We start from the raw sequence: 18,307 nt of genomic DNA, 5'->3' as shown, positions 1-18,307 counted from the left end.
TGAGTGTAAAAAGGAAGATCACTAAAAAATCTCAGAAGCATATGGTTAAATCTTCAATTGTAAAAATGAGTTCTTTAAGCTTTCATTTAAAAGAAAAGTAGTTTCTTTCATGAATAAAATTCTCAGAATTTTTTTTAAATTATTTTATTCCATAAGAATGGTCCTCAATAATCAAAACAAAACTTAAAAAGATTTGTTTGAAAAATGGGCTGCTTAATAAAATTATCATTGCGTAAAATGTAGTTATTTTTATCTTTTGATGAATACAAATTATGGAAAGAAATCTTGGATGAATTGGTTTTACATTTAAACATAAAACAAAGAATATTAAAAGCACTAACTTCATATATATTAAAAACTTTCATTTCAAATAATAGTGGTTTGGCATGAGTATAATGGTCTTTAAAATACATAAGATGTGCTACATGCTTCTGCTGACAATAAAGAGGTTTAAGTTTATTTTTATTTGTACTACCCCAAGCAATGTTTGCATAGTTTATGCGACAATCAATTAATGAGTGATATAATTGTACTAAAGTACGTTTATTTAAAACATTTCTTTCTTTGTACAATATTCCTATACTTTTTGAAATTTTACTTGGTAAGTTTTGAGTGTGATTTTTCCTTGTAAGATTTTCATTTATACAAACGCCTAAGAAGTTGGTTACTGTTTTAGCAAGAATTTTATGATCAATTGTATCAAACGTTTTCGTTAAATCAATAAATACTCCTAATGTGAATTTAGAATTGTTAAATGAATCTGATATACTTCTTGTAGCTGAATAATAGCATGCTCTGTTGAATTTTTTTTTTTGAATCCATATTGCATGTTCTATAACAATTTGTTTGCTAAAATTGATTGCATATTCTGTTGTACAAAATTCTTTCTAAAATTATAGAAAAAAAAGAGAGAGGATAAAAATTGGGCGATAGTGTTTTACGTTAGTTTTTTCTCCTTTTTTAAATATAGGAACAATTTTTGCTATTTTTAAATCAACAGGAAAAACTCCCTGATTGATAAAGCATTTAAAAATTTGGAATTTAAACTTATTAATTTATTTTTAAATTTGGAAAAATTTATCTTTTAAAACATCAAAGATAGCTTATAATAATGTTTCCATTGACATCATCAGAACCAACTGCTTTATTTGTCTTTAACAATTTAAAAGCACTTTCAAATTCTTCAAAAGACAATGATAGATTTTAGAAAACCCTTAGTAATCCATGGCAATTTAGTTTTTTTATGTTTGTAATTTATTACTTAAGTTTTTTACATTTACATTTTTACATTTACAGTTTTTTACATTTACATTTAAAAACTTAAGTTTTTTACATTTGGAACATGAAGAGCCTAAGAACGAAATAATATAACGGATAAATATAACAGATGAATATGAGTGATAAATATGACGAATAGAGTTCATTATTTGAAAGGAATTGATCAATCGTACGAAAAATATAACACAAACAAAAAATATAACAGAGAGCCTTGATTTATTTCAAAGTTATCCGTTATATTGGCGTTAGTTTTTTTAGAGTGTATTTTTTTTTTTTAATGTTATTTAGCTGCTCCCAGAAGTCCTTACAGTCTTATCACGGAGCACCGTGGGAGAGCATTTAACTTGAAGTTCTCGCCTCCTTCCTTACCAATGTCGCTTATTAGGCTGGAGCAGGCATCGAACCCCGGGTCTCTGGGTTCTGAGCCAGAACTCTAACCACTGTACTCCCAAAAGTACAATATTTCGCTTTGTTTAAATATAACTCGCAAACAAATACTAAACAATAATTAAACAACTAAAAATCTTACATTCAACTGCTTTATAGTTTATCAAGTATACTATCAAGTATACTATCCACTTTGGACAATTATTAATGTTTTGTAAAGTCCTATATGCACAACCATTAAATATTGCAACAGTAATTCCTTTAGAGATTAATTCCAAACCTTGGAGTTCTCAAATGAATATCTAAATGTTTTAATTGTTATTAAATTTATTTATATTCATCTAAATCAAAAAAAAAATTAAATTAAAAGAAACATAAAGTCGAGATGTCGACTAAATTAAGCAGCTGTTCGAAAATGGCATTAAGATCCTAATATATTGAGAAAATGGCATTAAGATCCTAATATATTGAGAAAATGGCATTAAGATCCTAATATATTGAGAAAATGGCATTAAGATCCTAATATATTGAGAAAATGGCATTAAGATCCTAATATATTGAGAAAATGGCATTAAGATCCTAATATATTGAGAAAATGGCATTAAGATCCTAATATATTGAGAAAATGGCATTAAGATCCTAATATATTGAGAAAATGGCATTAAGATCCTAATATATTGAGAAAATGGCATTAAGATCCTAATATATTGAGAAAATGGCATTAAGATCCTAATATATTGAGAAAATGGCATTAAGATCCTAATATATTGAGAAGGATATTGGCAAAACAGATCAAGATGTTAAGAGGTAAGTTTGGCATTTTTAATGTCCTACTCGTTAAATAATTTTATTATCAGTTTTTACTATTTAACTATACAGTTTTTATTATCAGTTGTTAAATATTAATAAATATTATAAAACTAATCTTATAGAATCACTGGGAACAGGTGCAACTATAAAGTTTTAAGTCATTTTTACTCATTAAATTTCAAACAATTATTTAAGCATTTTTTTTTACAAAAAATCAAAAGCCATACAAACATTCAATCCATTTATATTTGTACATATCTTTTACAGATTTTCATTTGGATGCGAAGACTCAGTCATTGAATGTTTTCATTTAGAATTATTGCGTTTTCCCAATAGGAAAAAATGGTTTAATTATTTACAAATAGAAATGCAAATAATTAAGGAGCAAAGTAGAATTGCAGACAATCAACGAGCCTTGTTGAGGAAAGAAGTCATGTAGAGGATGTATTGCCGCCAAAAGAAGAAAAACACACTTAGAGCTTGTATTAAATAAAAGATAAGCTGTGATGCCAAAAAATCCACAAAAACAAAGCAGAAAAATAATGTATTTAACTTAGTTTAAATAGTAAGTTTTTATCTTACGCTGTAAAATATAAAAAACAGATTTTTAAATGTTTATTCAAAGTATGTTTTTTATAGTTTACTTTGTAAATTTTAAAAAAACATACTTTTCCGTTTTGCTACGTATCATTTAAGTACCTGCGTTTAAAAAAGTACCAAACTTTTTATTTATTTTTGGACATCATTCACTCTAAGTGTATTGTAAAGAGCAACCATCCCTGTATACGATAAAACTTTAAGATCAATCATTTATGTATCATGTATTATGATAATTTCCATTTATATAACCATAAGTATGAACAATTTACAATAATATATTAAAAAATCACATAAATACGTTTAGGTGTCACTCATATAATTAAAAACTAGTCAATGGAGTGACACCTAAAAAAAAAAGCAAATACATTATATACATTATAACTATAATACATTATAATTATAATACTACAATGGAATCACTATCACAATCATTATAAATAATATTATTAAGGCTTCTAAAACAAAGATAAGTTAATGATAATAAAAATAATAGTTATAAAATTAAAAAAAAGATAATATAAAACAAAAGAAATAATAGTTTTATAATTACAGTAATTTAAAAAAAGCAATAATAACAAAAGATAAAATTAATATTCACTAGATACATGCTCAAATGAAATTTCTTAATTTGGTTTCGATTGAAAAGAAGAATGTTTGTAATAAAAGGGCATTTATTTAAAATCTGCTAAAATACCATTTGTAAAAAAATTTCTTTAAAATTTTTTTACAAATGGTATTTTTGGTTTTAGTGAGAAATACATAGATGTTTTATAGAGAACTTGCCATATTTCGTAGTGTTGAAAAAAGGAAGAGTGCAAATTAAAACTTTCAGTATTTCGAGTGTAATGTTTATGTGTCACTTGTCTTAATTAAAAAAATATTAAATTAAATTGGTAGTTTATTTTGAAGAAAATCAAACACTAAGAGATAATTATAAAGCTTTACAAGGTCTTGATATTTTAGAATTTTTAATTCAGAAAACCTTTTTTGGATATTAGATCGTAAAGGAAAATATGTCATAAGTCTTATTGAAGTGCGTTGAAAACTGTTTATACGATTTTATAGAAATCTACTATTTTGACCACAAAATGTGCGACAATAACTTAGATAGGAGGATAACAAGGAACAGTAAATTGATATTAGAGTATGTTAGGAAACATAATGTCGTATTTATGACAACATACTATTGGCACGTGAGAGTTTTTTATTTAATTGAATTAGTTGATAGTACCATGATAGGTTTTTGTCAAGTAATACCCCAACGTATTTTATATATTTAGATGGGAAAAGTCTTTTACCTTTTGTTTTGTTTTTAGTTCTAATTTTCAAATTATTATTATCAATCTTTTTTTTTTTGGAGAATGATATTTAGAAATATGATATTTAGAAAAATATGGTGACTATTTAATCAATGACACAAATGATGGAGAACTGAATTAACTTTAAAATTATTTATAGAGCATTGAAACCCATTTATCGAGACTAACTCAATACTATTTTTAATAAAGAATGAAAACCAATCATTAACGATATCCTGTATACCATAGTGATACAATTTTTTAGTTAAAATCTTGTGGTCAACTGTATCAAATGCTTTTTGGAGCATTTGATACAGTTGACCGTCACAAGCAAAAAAAAACACTATTAGTGGAACCACGAATCATTTCAGTAATGTTAATAAGTGCACAAGAAGTTGAGCGTTTTAAATAAAATTCGGCCGTAGAGACATTTAGAGTTATCAAAAAAGTGGTAGATACGAGATTACATTAATTTTTCAAGTATTTTGCTGATATTTAATAATAATGATATTGGTCTATAGTTATTGCAGTCAAGTTTTGAGTCCTTTTATGGATTGGTCTAACAAATGCAGTTCTTAAAATGTTAGGGAATATATCAGTAGCAGATGAGAGATTAAATAGTTTAGAAAGTACTGAAGAAATATCATTAGCAAGAAGTTTTAGAATAAAGGTTGGAACGCTGTTTAGACCAGAAGCTTGCCATCATTTAGAGAATGAATAACTGATATTATTTTATTTTTTTCTGTATATTTTAATAAGAGAGTCAAAGTTTGATGTTTTTAAATACTTATGGAAGTCAGTATAGAACGAATGAATATTTTTTTGCAGTTCTTCAGGGATTGAAATAAAAAAGGAGTAAAAATTTCTAAGATTTTAACTGGATCATGTATAATGGTGTTGTTGGAAGATATACAAGATGGGTATGAGATATCATCCGAACGTATATTCAAAAGAGTTCTAATACCCTACCACGTAGCTCTCAAACTATTTCTATTAGTAGTAAATTAGTTAGAAAAGTGGTTCTTTTTGCTTCGTCGAATAAGTGTTACAAGTAAATTTCTATAGGTTTTGTAAGTTTTTTCAAGAATTAGTTTGTTATGTCAATTTTTGTTTTAAGGAACTTCTGAAATATAGTGTTTCATTTTTTAATCGAGAATAAAATTGCTGAAGTAATCCATGGTCTAAGGTTCCGAGTTGACCCATGATTACTTAGTTTATTCAGGTGCGTGTTTGTCTCTAAGAGAGTTAAAACTAGTGAAGAAATCTTCATATGATTTATTTGTATTACGATTAGAAACTTTAATTACTTTATCCCAGTTTGTTTTCAAGAAATCATCTCTGAATTCTTCACTATTTATTTTTTTGAAGTTTGAAGAAGAATATTGCTTTTAAGAGAATTAATATTTCTTTTTTTAAAATATGAATAAATTAAAAACTGTGGCAAATGATCCGATATTCTAATAAACAGATTGCCGGAAAAAATATCGTTAAAAGTTGAATTAGAAAGTATATTATCAATTCAAGAAAATAATATCTTTAGAAGTTATTTATTATTTATTGGAAAATTTATTATAATTAGAAAATTTATGACCAATTAAAGTAATTTGAATTAAATTTGACTTAGATCAATTAAAGTAAATTGAAACAATGATGTTCAAATACTCAAAGATTAAATTATCTGAGTTTTCTTTTATAAGATTTATAACAACTTAGTGCGTTAATATTAATTCAATGAGTTATACTTTGCAATATTAATTCAATGAGTTTAATTTTTTGAATAAGTTGATAAAATACCATCAAGCATTACAAGATACTTGTGGGTTACAAGAAATATGAGTAATTTTTTGTTTGATTAAACGCTAGCCAAACAAAATGATTTCAACAAAACAACTTAAAATGGCAAAAAGTAGACAAAAGTTGAATGGCTTCTGTAAATAAACGTAATATATATTAACAAGTGTTTCAATTGTCTAAAAAACTAAATTTCGACATTAAAAATATCAATTTATGCGCGCTTTGTGTGCCTAAAATCAGTGCAAACGCTTTTCTAAACGCGTCAGATTTTTTAAGTTTGTAAAAAAGTAATTTTACATTTTTAGATTATTCAAACAAAATACTTGATGATAAAAATAGTAAAAAAAAAAAAAAGATTGAGATTTTTAATATTCAATATTACATTACATTCTCATCTTTTTCATACTTTCACTGGGTTAAGGTTTCTAGCGATAACTCAGCGTTTTTTAAAAGTTATAGTTGATAATATTGGCTATGACTCTAAGAAAAAGGAAGCGCATTTAATTTAATATATTGTTTCAATAACTTAAATGCGATAAGTGTTTTTATCTGTTATTTCAGTTTTTTTAGGGCATCTTTTAAATATGCGCTGACAGACAAGTTAAGTTTTTAACTAAACTTGTGCAAGCAACGAAGTTCTATTATAAAAGAAACATACGGACAAAATAATTTTCCTTCATGAATGATAGTTTTGCAAAAATTTAGGGTTTTCAAAGTATTCGCAATCATGCTTCATCTTTCCTTATGTTTGTGCACCCAAATATTTTTGAATAAAACTTATGTCGCTTTGAACTATATAAAACGTAATTTTGGTAAATTTTCTTATAGCAAATAGAAAAATAAGATTTTATATACACATTTAAATAAGTTAATAAATTTACAAATTAAAAATATTTTTAAAAAAGTTTATTAACAAAATATTTTTTTATTTGTTGTCATTGTTACAGAAATAACATTGATGTAGACTAATTACATGCAGTCACCATCTAACTTTATTTTCTCTTTGATATGCTTTTACCATATCTGCAAGTTTTTGAATACCTTCATACAAGCCATCCCCTGTTAAAGCGCACATTTCTTGAACGTGCCAAGGATTACCACTTAGTTCTTTTAATCTCATTTTATCAATTAGTTCCCACGATTTTAACGCATTTGGAAGATCTTGTTTGTTTGCGAGAATCTAACACATTAATTTTGATATATGTAACTGTACAGTCTCGAAAAAATGTATGTAAATGTTATTAAAAAAAACATTTACCACTGCAGGAATTCCATTACCAATGCCTTCATCTTTTAACACAGAAAATAACTCTTCACGAGCTTCCTGAATTCTTAAAACATCACTTGCATCAACAACAAAGACTAGTCCTTCCGAACCCTGAAATAAATAAGTATAAATAAGTTTTTGTTTTTATATTATTAGCTATCAAGGTGCTCCAAGAAGTCCTAACAATCTTATCATAGAGCACCGCGGAATACCATTAAATTAGGAAGTTCACACCTCCATTCTTACCAATAATACATAAATGGCCAGTTCCAGCTTTGAACTACAGACCTCCAGGTCTGAAGCTAAAACTTTAACAACTACACTACGGCTGTTATTATCTTATATTCTTATTGATTGTTAACGAACTTATTGACTGGAAACACCATAAAATCGAAAAGTTAGCAATTATTTTTCTATCATTTAATCTATATTGACCAATCCCTTTAAACAAAATTAGTTTATAATTTGTAATCTTACTTGATAATAGTGTCTCCATAATGGCCGAATTTTTTCCTGACCTCCAACATCCCACATGGTAAAAGTAACGTTTTTTACTGGAGTTACCTCTTCCACATTAAACCCTATTGTGGGAATGGTTGAAACGTTTTCGTTGAGCTTTAACTTATAAAGTATCGTTGTTTTTCCAGCTGCATCTAAACCAAGTAAAAGAATGCGAGCTCTTCTATTACCAAAATCATTTAAAGCTGATGCTAACTTTGATAGCCATAAACCCATAGTTTCTTTTTAGTTGCTTTTTAAGTTTAAGCTTTAGACAGAATTCTTTGTATTCCATTATGATTTCAAGGTCTTTTATACAAGGTGCACTTTAAAAAACTACGTAATGGCAACGTTGTTTTAAAAGACGTGTATAAAGTTTGAAACCCATTGTACGACGATGTTATTTATGACGTGTAACTAGAATGTAAAAAGAAGTTTTAATTTGAAAAATTTACGGGGGACATTTATATAGTTTTTGTTATTCAAAATTATTTTTTAGGCTGCTAAAATATTTGTTTTATTAAAGATTCAACATTCTTTAATTTTCTGATTACACTTATATAACATATTTTCTTTTTTATAAAACAAACGCACCTTTATAATTTGTTTAAAGCATTTTTTATCATCCAATAAAATTACTTATAGATGACGTAACCAAATTAAAACTTCCTGAGTTTATGCAAACGTGGCATATTTATTAGAGCGTTAATAGATACATAAAATTCTAATCAATAAATTATTAACAAGCTTTCTTACCAAACTCAATGTGTTTTGATTATTTGAGTTATTGCAAAATAGTATTTTTGTTAAACCGACTTTTCAAAAATTTTGTTTAAAACTTACATATACTTGGACAAGCAGCTAACTAATTGATTTCAGATTTTAAAACATTATTTTATAAGATATTTGATCTTAAATAACTATCTTTAATTTTAACATCGTTAAAATTTATTAAACGTCTTGTGGAATTTTGTCTGATGTAAGGTATTTTCTCGAATAAGATTGCAAATATAAGAAACACGTTATGATTTTAAAATGTTAATTTAGTCGATGTATTTTTCAGTTTACAATCTTCTACAATGCATTAAAAGAAATGATTTGAAGCATCTTAATACAAAACATTTTTGGCAACCATGGTTGCATGTTTTAGAGTTAGTTGACGATTGATGATTTTTTGGTAATCGAGGTATCTCCAAATCTTTCACATGTAGTGAAAAACTCTATAACAATTTGAGCAAACTTAACCTTAGGTTTTGTTGCATGTGGATTGGTTGAACAAAAATGAAATTTAAAAAGTTTACCAAAACATATTAAACAAAAAAACAGAGATAAAAACTATGTGATAAAAGCAAACCTTGCAAAAAAAGATCAATCCTGAGAAAAAAAAGGGAGGTGTTTAAAGATTAGGATTTTAATCAAATAACCAATAAACCATTTGACTAGTTGTTTAAAGTAAATAGATTTTAGTGACTTACAACAATACATTTTTCTGGTAAAATAATTAATAGCACAATTTGGGCTAACAAGAGAAGGTCATGCTGTAGTTTGAAAAAGGTTGCTGATCAATGTTGATATAAAGAAGCTGATATTATCAATATTGTGATATGTAAGCTCAAATTTTAAAAGATCAATGTGTGTTCAAAGATAACCCTAGTAGCATGCAAAATTGATGCAATTTTTATCCTAATATTAGCTACGTATTGTTAACAGTATTGCACCAATATAGAATGTCCACATTTTGATATAAATATATATATATACATATATATATATAAATATATATATATATATATATATATATATATATATATATATATATATATATATATAATATATATATATATATATATATAGCCAACATTTATTTACAGTAATGACTATATATGAACTGCAATATAATGCCAACATATTGTTTATATCATAATCAATTAAAAGAGGTATTTGTTTTAAAAACAGGTCATTTTATATCTAATACAGTAAACGTATAGACATGTATATGTACATGTTTGGGGGTCGTCCAAAAATTACGTCACGCAACATCGTAAATTACATCAAAAACGATGTCATAACATCGTAAATCTTTAGTAATAAGTTTCCTAAGAGTCGTTGCAAAAACACTACCCCTCCTTAAACCGTGACGTAATTTATGGACGACCCTTTATTTAATACCCTTTCTAACTTAGAATTCTACCGGTTTGCGCGGTGGGGACTGAATTGTAGTGGTAAAAATCTGATTATTTGACAAAAAAAGCTTTTCAAATATTTGTAAAAACTTAGTATTTATCTGTTATTAAATCCAACACGATGGGCATAGGTAACTGTGCAGCTATAGGTTGTTCAAATAGCCATTATAAAATTTTAAAGTAGTAAAAACAACAATGTAATGTTTTTTATCAGTTAAACTTTATCTCATATGTAAAGTAGGATGGACACAAACACTATCAGATGGATTTCATTTTTTCTTATTTTTTCTTTTTCATTTTAATAAAACTTTCCACGTTCCGCTCTTTCTTAGTTCTATAAGAAATTCTAGATAAAAAAAAAATTGAAAAGTTTTATTAAAATGGGAAGGAAAAAATAAGAAAAAATGAAATTCATGTGATAGTGTTTGTGTGTGTTCTATTCACTATGTAGGTGGAACACTTACCACTCCCGATCCAGATCCTACTTTACATATGAGATATAGTTAAACTGATATATAACCAAGAAGTTTATATAAAATTTGTCCATTCATAGAAAAAAGTTACTTATTTTGAAATTAACATTTTCATAACTATTTCATTCTATTATTTATTTCATTCTATTATTTATTTCATTCTATTATTTTTTTCATTCTATTATTTATTTCATTCTATTATTTATTTCATTCTACCCGCTTTTACTGCAAAAATTCGTCAAACCTGTTCAAAAAAGGCGCAAAAAAAAATTCTCTTTTAAAAATTCTCGTTTCAGATATCTACTACATATTTAAATTTTTCAGGTCTCTTCAAAAATTTTATTGAAGTTAGTAAATATTTTGTTTTTTTAGTCATATAATTTTAAAAAATTACATAGCTAAAGAAAAGTTGATGCAAGATAAATCTTTTAACTTCTTAATTAAGAAATTATTATATTTTAATGTTATTAAAACACGAGCATTTTATTTAAAAGTTGTGAGCGTTTTTTTAACAGTTTTTCGCTGGTTTTGATTCATCCTTAGCGAATTGTCTTCTACCGCAGCAAAAAATATTTTAGCTAAAGATACAGCAGACAATTTACGTTTATGTATCCTTTTACAATCCTTTGTAAAAGGACTTTAACTACCATGAGCAGATAGAAAAGCAGAGGAGGAGCCGTAGCTGTACACAATAAAAACGGTATAGTTACAAAACTAAATAACTCAACTCAAAATCCATTTTGCAACCGCGGTATACAACTAAATTTAGTGGTAAATATTGCTTTTAGTTTGCCAATACAAACCTCATAGCATTAATGGTAGGGAAGAGTGGGGAGAAGTGGGACGTGGGAGAAGTGGGACAGCCTGAAATTTCTAATTAGGAGTGCCTAAATACTGTTATTTAATGTAAACAATTAAATTTCTTCCCCTCTATTTAGCAGAAATAGCTTTGTTTCCCTGCGTGCGCTAGAAGCCCTAATTTTGAAATGTAATGTGTTCCACTTCTCCCCACTCTCCTCTATTCGACAAGCTCAAACGGCTCAGTAAGTTGCAGCGGCTACACAAGTCCTGTTAACCAATAATTTCTTTTTCTTTGCTATTAAATATAAAACTTATTATAACCCATGTATGGCATAAGTTTATTCAGATAACACTTAAGTCACAATTGTAGAACAAGTGGTGGACAAATGCTCCTGAATTTTGAGGTTTCAATTGTGCTTAGAGAAAAATGACTTAACACAGTTAATGTCGTTTTCTACTCAACGCCATTCAAGTCTATTTAAACCATAATCAACATTTGACCTATTTATTGGTAATGGTCTAGATAGGGTCGTAATTCTCTAAGAATATTACCGATTAAAATTTACAAAATAGGTCAATTACAGTATGTATTTACTAACGCATTGGTTGTCTTTCACAAAGCTGCACCATTACTTTCACGTCAGTTAGTAATCGGAGGTGAAGCACTTCCAAATGTACAATGTTTTGCTATGTTTCACTCGCAAACAAATGCTAAACAAATACTAAACAACTAAAAATCTTACATTCAACTCCTTTATTGTTTATCAAGTATACTATCAAGGGTCAAAAACAAATTGTATTTATTGCTCGATCACGAACAATTTATACCTAAGGACGCAAATTTCTTTTTTGCGCTCAATAATCTGTTAGAGTTCAAAAGTTTTGACTTTATAAAATTTGTAACCCCCTCTAATTGAGGTGGGCTCAAACTCTATATAGTTATAATTTTTAACACTAAGAGATCATTGTATAAAGTTTAAAATTTATTAATATAAATTATATAACTGAATATAAACTTTTTTAAAGAATAGTATATAGAATATTTTTTGGTGCATTTACCGCCAAAATTTAAGGGCTTTTTTGTTCCCAGACTTTAATCATCACAATTTTTTGCAACGCATTCTTATTTGATATAGTATAAACATATAAATGTTTGGAGTTGGTTCCATGTTTGGAAGTTAGCTCAAACATAATAGGCAGATATCTCATCTTCTTGAAAGTAAATACCTCGTTATTTAACCTAAATCCATAATACTTTTTTAAACTTTTGTAAAAATGAATCACCTGCGACCGAAATATTCAAAAAGTATAGGTTAATTAAAGCACCAGTTAATTTACACCACAAAATTGCTCCATTCTTTGATTTGGACACAAATATTTGTTTGTGCTAACTAGAGTAGAACAGTTATGAATTTTGTGACTTTATGAAATTATGTCTTATTGTTAATTTAACAATTATGATAATACCTTTCAGCATAAACTGACCCTCATCTAAACAAACAATCATGTTTAGCAGGTTGACATTTGCTTCAAACTTTGACGATATGAGATCACAAAACTTAATTTTTTAACCTCTTAAAAGTAATCTATATTGGCAAATAAAAAACAATTTGAACTCTCTATTAATTCGACAGTCTTCAAGCCATGTTTTTTATCTATATTTAATTTCATAATTAAACTTTATTGACTTATAGATTTTTAATAAATATATTATGATATTTAGGAGCTGTTTCAAATTAAAAGTATGCACACAACATATGCAACAACCTGTAAATATATAGCCAAAATCAATAAATCTTTTTTGAATAAAAAAATTCTTGTTGATTTTTTTCTTTTACAATTGCTAATAATCATAAGAAAACGTTTCTATATTTTGATATTTTTTTAGTGGTTATAGGTCGTCCATAAAGTACGTACGCCAAAAATTTTGAAATTTGACCCCTCCCCCTGTTGCCATGCGTACTTTTAAGTAACCACCCCTTAAAAAGTACGTACATTTTTCATATACCCCATCCCCCTAACTTTTATTTTTAATAAAAAAGTTTATTGAAGAAAACAAAGAAGGAGGAGATACCTTAGATACTTTATACGACCCCAAAGCCCTTTGTTTGCGGCACAGGATCCCAATTTAAAAACTTTTTCAAATAATATACAAATATTAATTTTAATAAAGTTAAATTAGACAGAATGAATGTGTTCGCTTGGCCGAGAGGTTAATATTTTGGACTTCGACGGCGGAGAATGGAGTTTGATTCCCGGTTAAGTGTTGTTTTTTTTTGTTATAATGACGAATCAAATAAAAATAAACTTACTTAAGGTGGACGTTTTTTTCAGGCACCCCTCTAAGTAAGTAAGTGTAAAACAAGTCTTACGGAGATCAGTAATATTGAAAGCAAAGCGTAAAACCCAGTGCCGAGGGTAGGCTACCCATACCCCTTAATTAGAGGGGGGGGGGGAGGAGAATGAAATTTTGTGCCATTTTGCTAATATAAGAAGCTTTTTATTTTAGCAAAACCTAGCGGTAAAATTTGAAAGATTTTGAGACCCTAGAGACACGTTTGATGGGGGGGGGGGGGGGATCCTCCGTTGTTGTTAAAGTCATACAGAAAGATTTATTAGATAAGCTTAAGAATATTTATAATTTTATCTTATAAATTTTCTTGTTAAATAATTTTAACTAGCGCAGAAGTGTTCACAATATTAATTTTTATTTGTTTTAAAAATGGAATGTTCAAAAACGAAAATAAAGGAAGGTGCAAAGAGAAAGTACAACTGCTCTATTAGTCCTAGAAGAACTGTTTACCTTCTTAATTATCCTATGAACAAATTGCCAAAAAACCAACTGCCTTCTGTAAGAAATGTGTTGAGATATTATCTATTTTTAAACTCTGAAAAAAGCTACAGAATCAGGCCGTAAAAGTTTTACATTGCGTGTCCACAAAAACGTCTTGGATTTGAACTTGTGTGTTTTGAAGGAGTTTGTGTTTATCATTTTGGGATCAATTTTATTGTTACCAAATTTATTTCTGCATGGATCAAAGCAGGTTTTGGATATTATATTCAGAAGGGAGCTTAAGTAAGGTAACTAGTAACCTTTTAAATAATGAATACTTTTTCAGTTCGTACTCGTTTTTTGTTAACTGTAATTATTATCGGTAAAATAATTTTTTTCTATTAACTATTTAGGGACAAATTAAAGAAGTTCATTAAAAAATACACTAAAATGATAAAAAATAAAATCACTTGAGTTTAGAGATAAAACAAAACAGAATCTTTTTCTAGAAGAATTTAAGTTCGAATTAAGTAATCTTTTTAATATTTCAAAAATGGATTTTGAGCAGAAAATAAGAGCAACTAACAATGATCTAAGAGTAGTTGAAAATGATCTAGAGTTCTTTAAAAACCAAAAGAAGGAAAGGAAAGTGTTGATTGAGGAAAAAGATGATGAAGCTTACAGAGCTAGAAATAAAAAGAAGAAACTCAGATTTCTAACTATAGAAAAATAAAAACAAAAAGAGATTCATAGAGTTCAAAGAAGCCAAGATAGTACAATATCAATATGTAGAGAAATTTAGATGGATTTGAAACAGCTGACTGCAAATTTGACTCTTCAGCAGGTGATGAGTTTGAAAAAAAACTTATGAAGAAAAAAAATAAGGTAATTGTGAACTACTTCGTTATTAAAAATAATTTTTATTTATAATCAAGTTTTTATTTTATTTCCAGAAGAACTTTGTAAATAATAGAGGCATATTAATTCACCTACAAATTTAAATAAAAAATTTATTGATTAAACACTTTTAGATTAAAGAAAGTGACTAAAATAATCATAGAGCTTACTCCTGATGAGCTTATTGAAGCAACATCAATTGTGGCAGCAAGATATAATATTGGAATATGACCTCAGACCGTAATTATGTCTGCCATTCTTTCCAAATCTAATGTTCATTTTAAAGAAATAAACATCTCGAGGTCTTCTTTTTACAGAAAACGGTTTCAGATAATTCAGTCAACAGTGGGCCTGCGAAGAAAGCAAATAATTGATTTACTAAAAGGTTAAAGACTAATTCTTTATTTTGACACTAAACTAGTAAAAGAAATTTCAGAAGACCTTTAAATATCCGTTGTTTATGACAGATTGGCTGTAAGTGACGATATGTTGTTTGGGATTGTCCAATTAAAAAATGGTACTGGAGCATCCCAGGCAATTGAGCTAATAAAATTATTAGAATATTACAAGTGTGTTAATCAACTGTTTGCTTGCTGCTGCGATACAACCAGTAGTAACACGGAGAAATATGCTTGAGCAATTCAATTGCTGAGCGTAAAACTTAACTTCCCTTTAATATGATTGTAATGCAGGCATCACATGTATGAGATGCATATGTTTCACATCATGGAATAACTCACAGAAAAGACAAAAGGTCCCCATAGAGCATTATATTTAAAGTTAAAAAAAAAGTGGAACGAACTTCTGTTTGTGTGAGCACTAAATAATATTGTAAAAATGTGAGCACTAAATAATAACCAAAGTGAGCACTAAATAATATTGTAAAAATGAGTTGGGATAACCAAGAAGTTGATTCAGTGTTGTACACTCATGCAAAAGATGCCTTTACTTTCTGTTCAAAAGCTCTGCTCAAAAATACTTTTGTAAGAGGTGATTATAGAAAACTTTCCCAGCTTGTTGATTTTTATCTTGGTGGAAATGTAACTAATTTTAGATTCCATTAACCTGGCGCTTGTCATGAGGCACGTTTTATGGCAGACGGATTTTACCTCCTTATATTAGAAATTACATAAAGTACTGTTAAAATAATGACAGAAAAGGAAGAAAAGGTACAGAAGGGAAGATTTTTTACCGCCATTCTTTATGCATCATGGTTTTTAAAAAAACTCTCAGTCTTCAAAAGCACCCAAGAATGACCTTGATGCTTTCAGCGCAAGTCTTAGAATACCAAAGCTATACGATAATCAGTTGGACAGTTTTTAACAAAGAGTATAAAACAATACTCTTGGTACTTAACTCCTCAGCTTGTTGTGTTAGCAATTGAAGATCGTGACGTTGAAGATAGTGAATTAGTTAAAATGATTAATAACTTACTTAAACTTCCTATGCCTACATTCCACATTGCGTATCGTCAAATTATTCCAGTTCTTAATTCCGAAACAACACTATCTCTTCTGGTTGGTCCAGAGTCTTGTTATCTTTTTAAAACTATTGGAATTTCAAAAAGCGAAGTTGAACAATGGGATTACGATGGAGTAAAAACTTGGGATAATAAAGAAAGTTTTTGTAAATTATGCTTATTTGTTAGATATCTCTTTACTACTAAAGACTGCACAGAACGAAACATCAAGCTTATACAAGACTTTGTGAATGCCTCTACAAATGATGATCAAAGGCAAAGTTTATTGCTAGTTGCAAAAGGTCATAAAAAAAAGTTACAAGCCACAATACCAGAAAATTAACTCACAAAACCTTTACTTTTTAACTGGTTTCCTATGCATTTAATTTAATAAAAAATTTTTTAACATTTTGATTCATTTTTTCTCACTGTAACGATTATTTTGTGAAATAAAATTTTAAGGGTTTTTATATTTATTGAAGGAAAGTTGTCTTAGTAATATGCGCGTAAAACCGTAAAAAAATTATAAATCTCCTAGAATCTATAATTTTTTATCTAGCAAAGTTGCTAACTTTGGATCAAAATTTTTATATGTTTTATCTTCACAGACTAAATCACATAGCTTGGAGGTTATAGTCTCTTGATTTTCAAATTTTCATCATTTTTTGGGACACCCTAGTGTGCATGATTACCCGCAGGATTTTTCGATGTTCTAGATTGGACAATTTCACACATTGTGCAAACTCCAAACTTAAGTATCTTTATACCTATGCCAAATGAGGAAGTCTTGCAAAAAATTGGTTGGCAGAGGCCTGAGAACAAAAAAGCCCTTAAAAAACGCTTCTTTTTTGGGGGTAGGGGGAAAGTCGAAAAATTTGCATGGTCATAACTTTTGTTATTCACCATATTTTCTACGAAATTTAAAATCTGTTGATAAATATAAATTTAGTTTTACATAGTAAAATTGACGTTTGGGCTGGGGGGGGGCAAGCGTTTTAAGGCTTTTTTGTTCCCAGATTTCCGTCATCTCCATTTTTTTGCAAGGCCCCTTCAATTGGAATAAGTATAAATATACTTATTCCAATTGAAGGAATAAGTATATTTATACTTAAGTTTGGAGTTTGCATAACGTGTGAAAGTGTTCTATCTGGAACATAAAAAAATCCTGCGGGCACCCATGCATGTGTGTGCATAGAGGGAAACTATACCCTCTACTTCCTATACCATACATCTTTTTATGTTGACAAACTAGGATATTTCGTCAGAATTCTTACTTTTCTAATGATTAGTTGGTTAATTGTGGTAAATTACAAAATTAAAGTACGTACTTTTAGATTGAATCTTCACCCACCCCCACCCGCCCTCCCAAACGCTTTTGTTGGTATTTAATTTTTTTTTTTGGAAAGTTCTTTTCTTAAAATATTTATAGTAATTTCTCTAATTTTTCTGTATACAATAGAAATTTTTAAAACGCCCTTCATAGTGAGAATTTGCGATGAGTTGGAACATTTATTGCGTCGGACAATGCATTTATTTTCCTCAAAGGTTAATTGAAGGGATTCTACTGAATTGTTATATCACCAGTAGCAAAACAACTTTTTACATTAATGCGTTCTTTATAATCAGAACCTTTTATCAAATAACAATTCTTTTCATTGTAATATCCTTTATTGTGTTCTTATTATTTATAATCTTTGTAACAAAAATCGATCTCGTTACGACTGTCATATTCAGAGTATATCCTCATTCTTGTTTCGCGATCACGTGGTTTTAGAGAAAAGACGCGAAA

At 28.2% G+C, this 18,307-nt stretch overlaps 1 protein-coding gene across 2 annotated transcripts in view; it reads right to left on the bottom strand.

Annotated features, from left to right (window-relative positions):
• LOC124814351 (uncharacterized) overlaps positions 1 to 8,294 on the bottom strand; it is a 28,896-nt gene extending 20,602 nt beyond the window's left edge. Inside the window, exons 1-3 of one of the 2 annotated variants that reach the window (XM_065800163.1) lie at positions 7,912 to 8,269; positions 7,426 to 7,545; positions 7,008 to 7,347 (exon numbers count right to left, since the gene is read on the bottom strand). In XM_065800163.1, coding sequence (XP_065656235.1) covers positions 7,147 to 7,347; positions 7,426 to 7,545; positions 7,912 to 8,169 — 579 coding nt within the window. In that variant the 5' untranslated portion in view covers positions 8,170 to 8,269 and the 3' untranslated portion in view covers positions 7,008 to 7,146. Of the gene's footprint in view, positions 1 to 7,007; positions 7,348 to 7,425; positions 7,546 to 7,911 lie in introns of those variants that run through there. The other variant, XM_065800164.1, reaches the window with a different exon arrangement.
• Positions 8,295 to 18,307: the final 10,013 nt, after the last annotated feature.

This window comes from Hydra vulgaris, chromosome 06, assembly GCF_038396675.1.
Source record: "Hydra vulgaris chromosome 06, alternate assembly HydraT2T_AEP".
In the NCBI taxonomy this organism is placed as follows: Eukaryota; Metazoa; Cnidaria; class Hydrozoa; order Anthoathecata; family Hydridae; genus Hydra; species Hydra vulgaris.
Note: the sequence above shows the minus strand (reverse complement) of the source record. Positions and strands in the feature narration are given on the sequence as shown.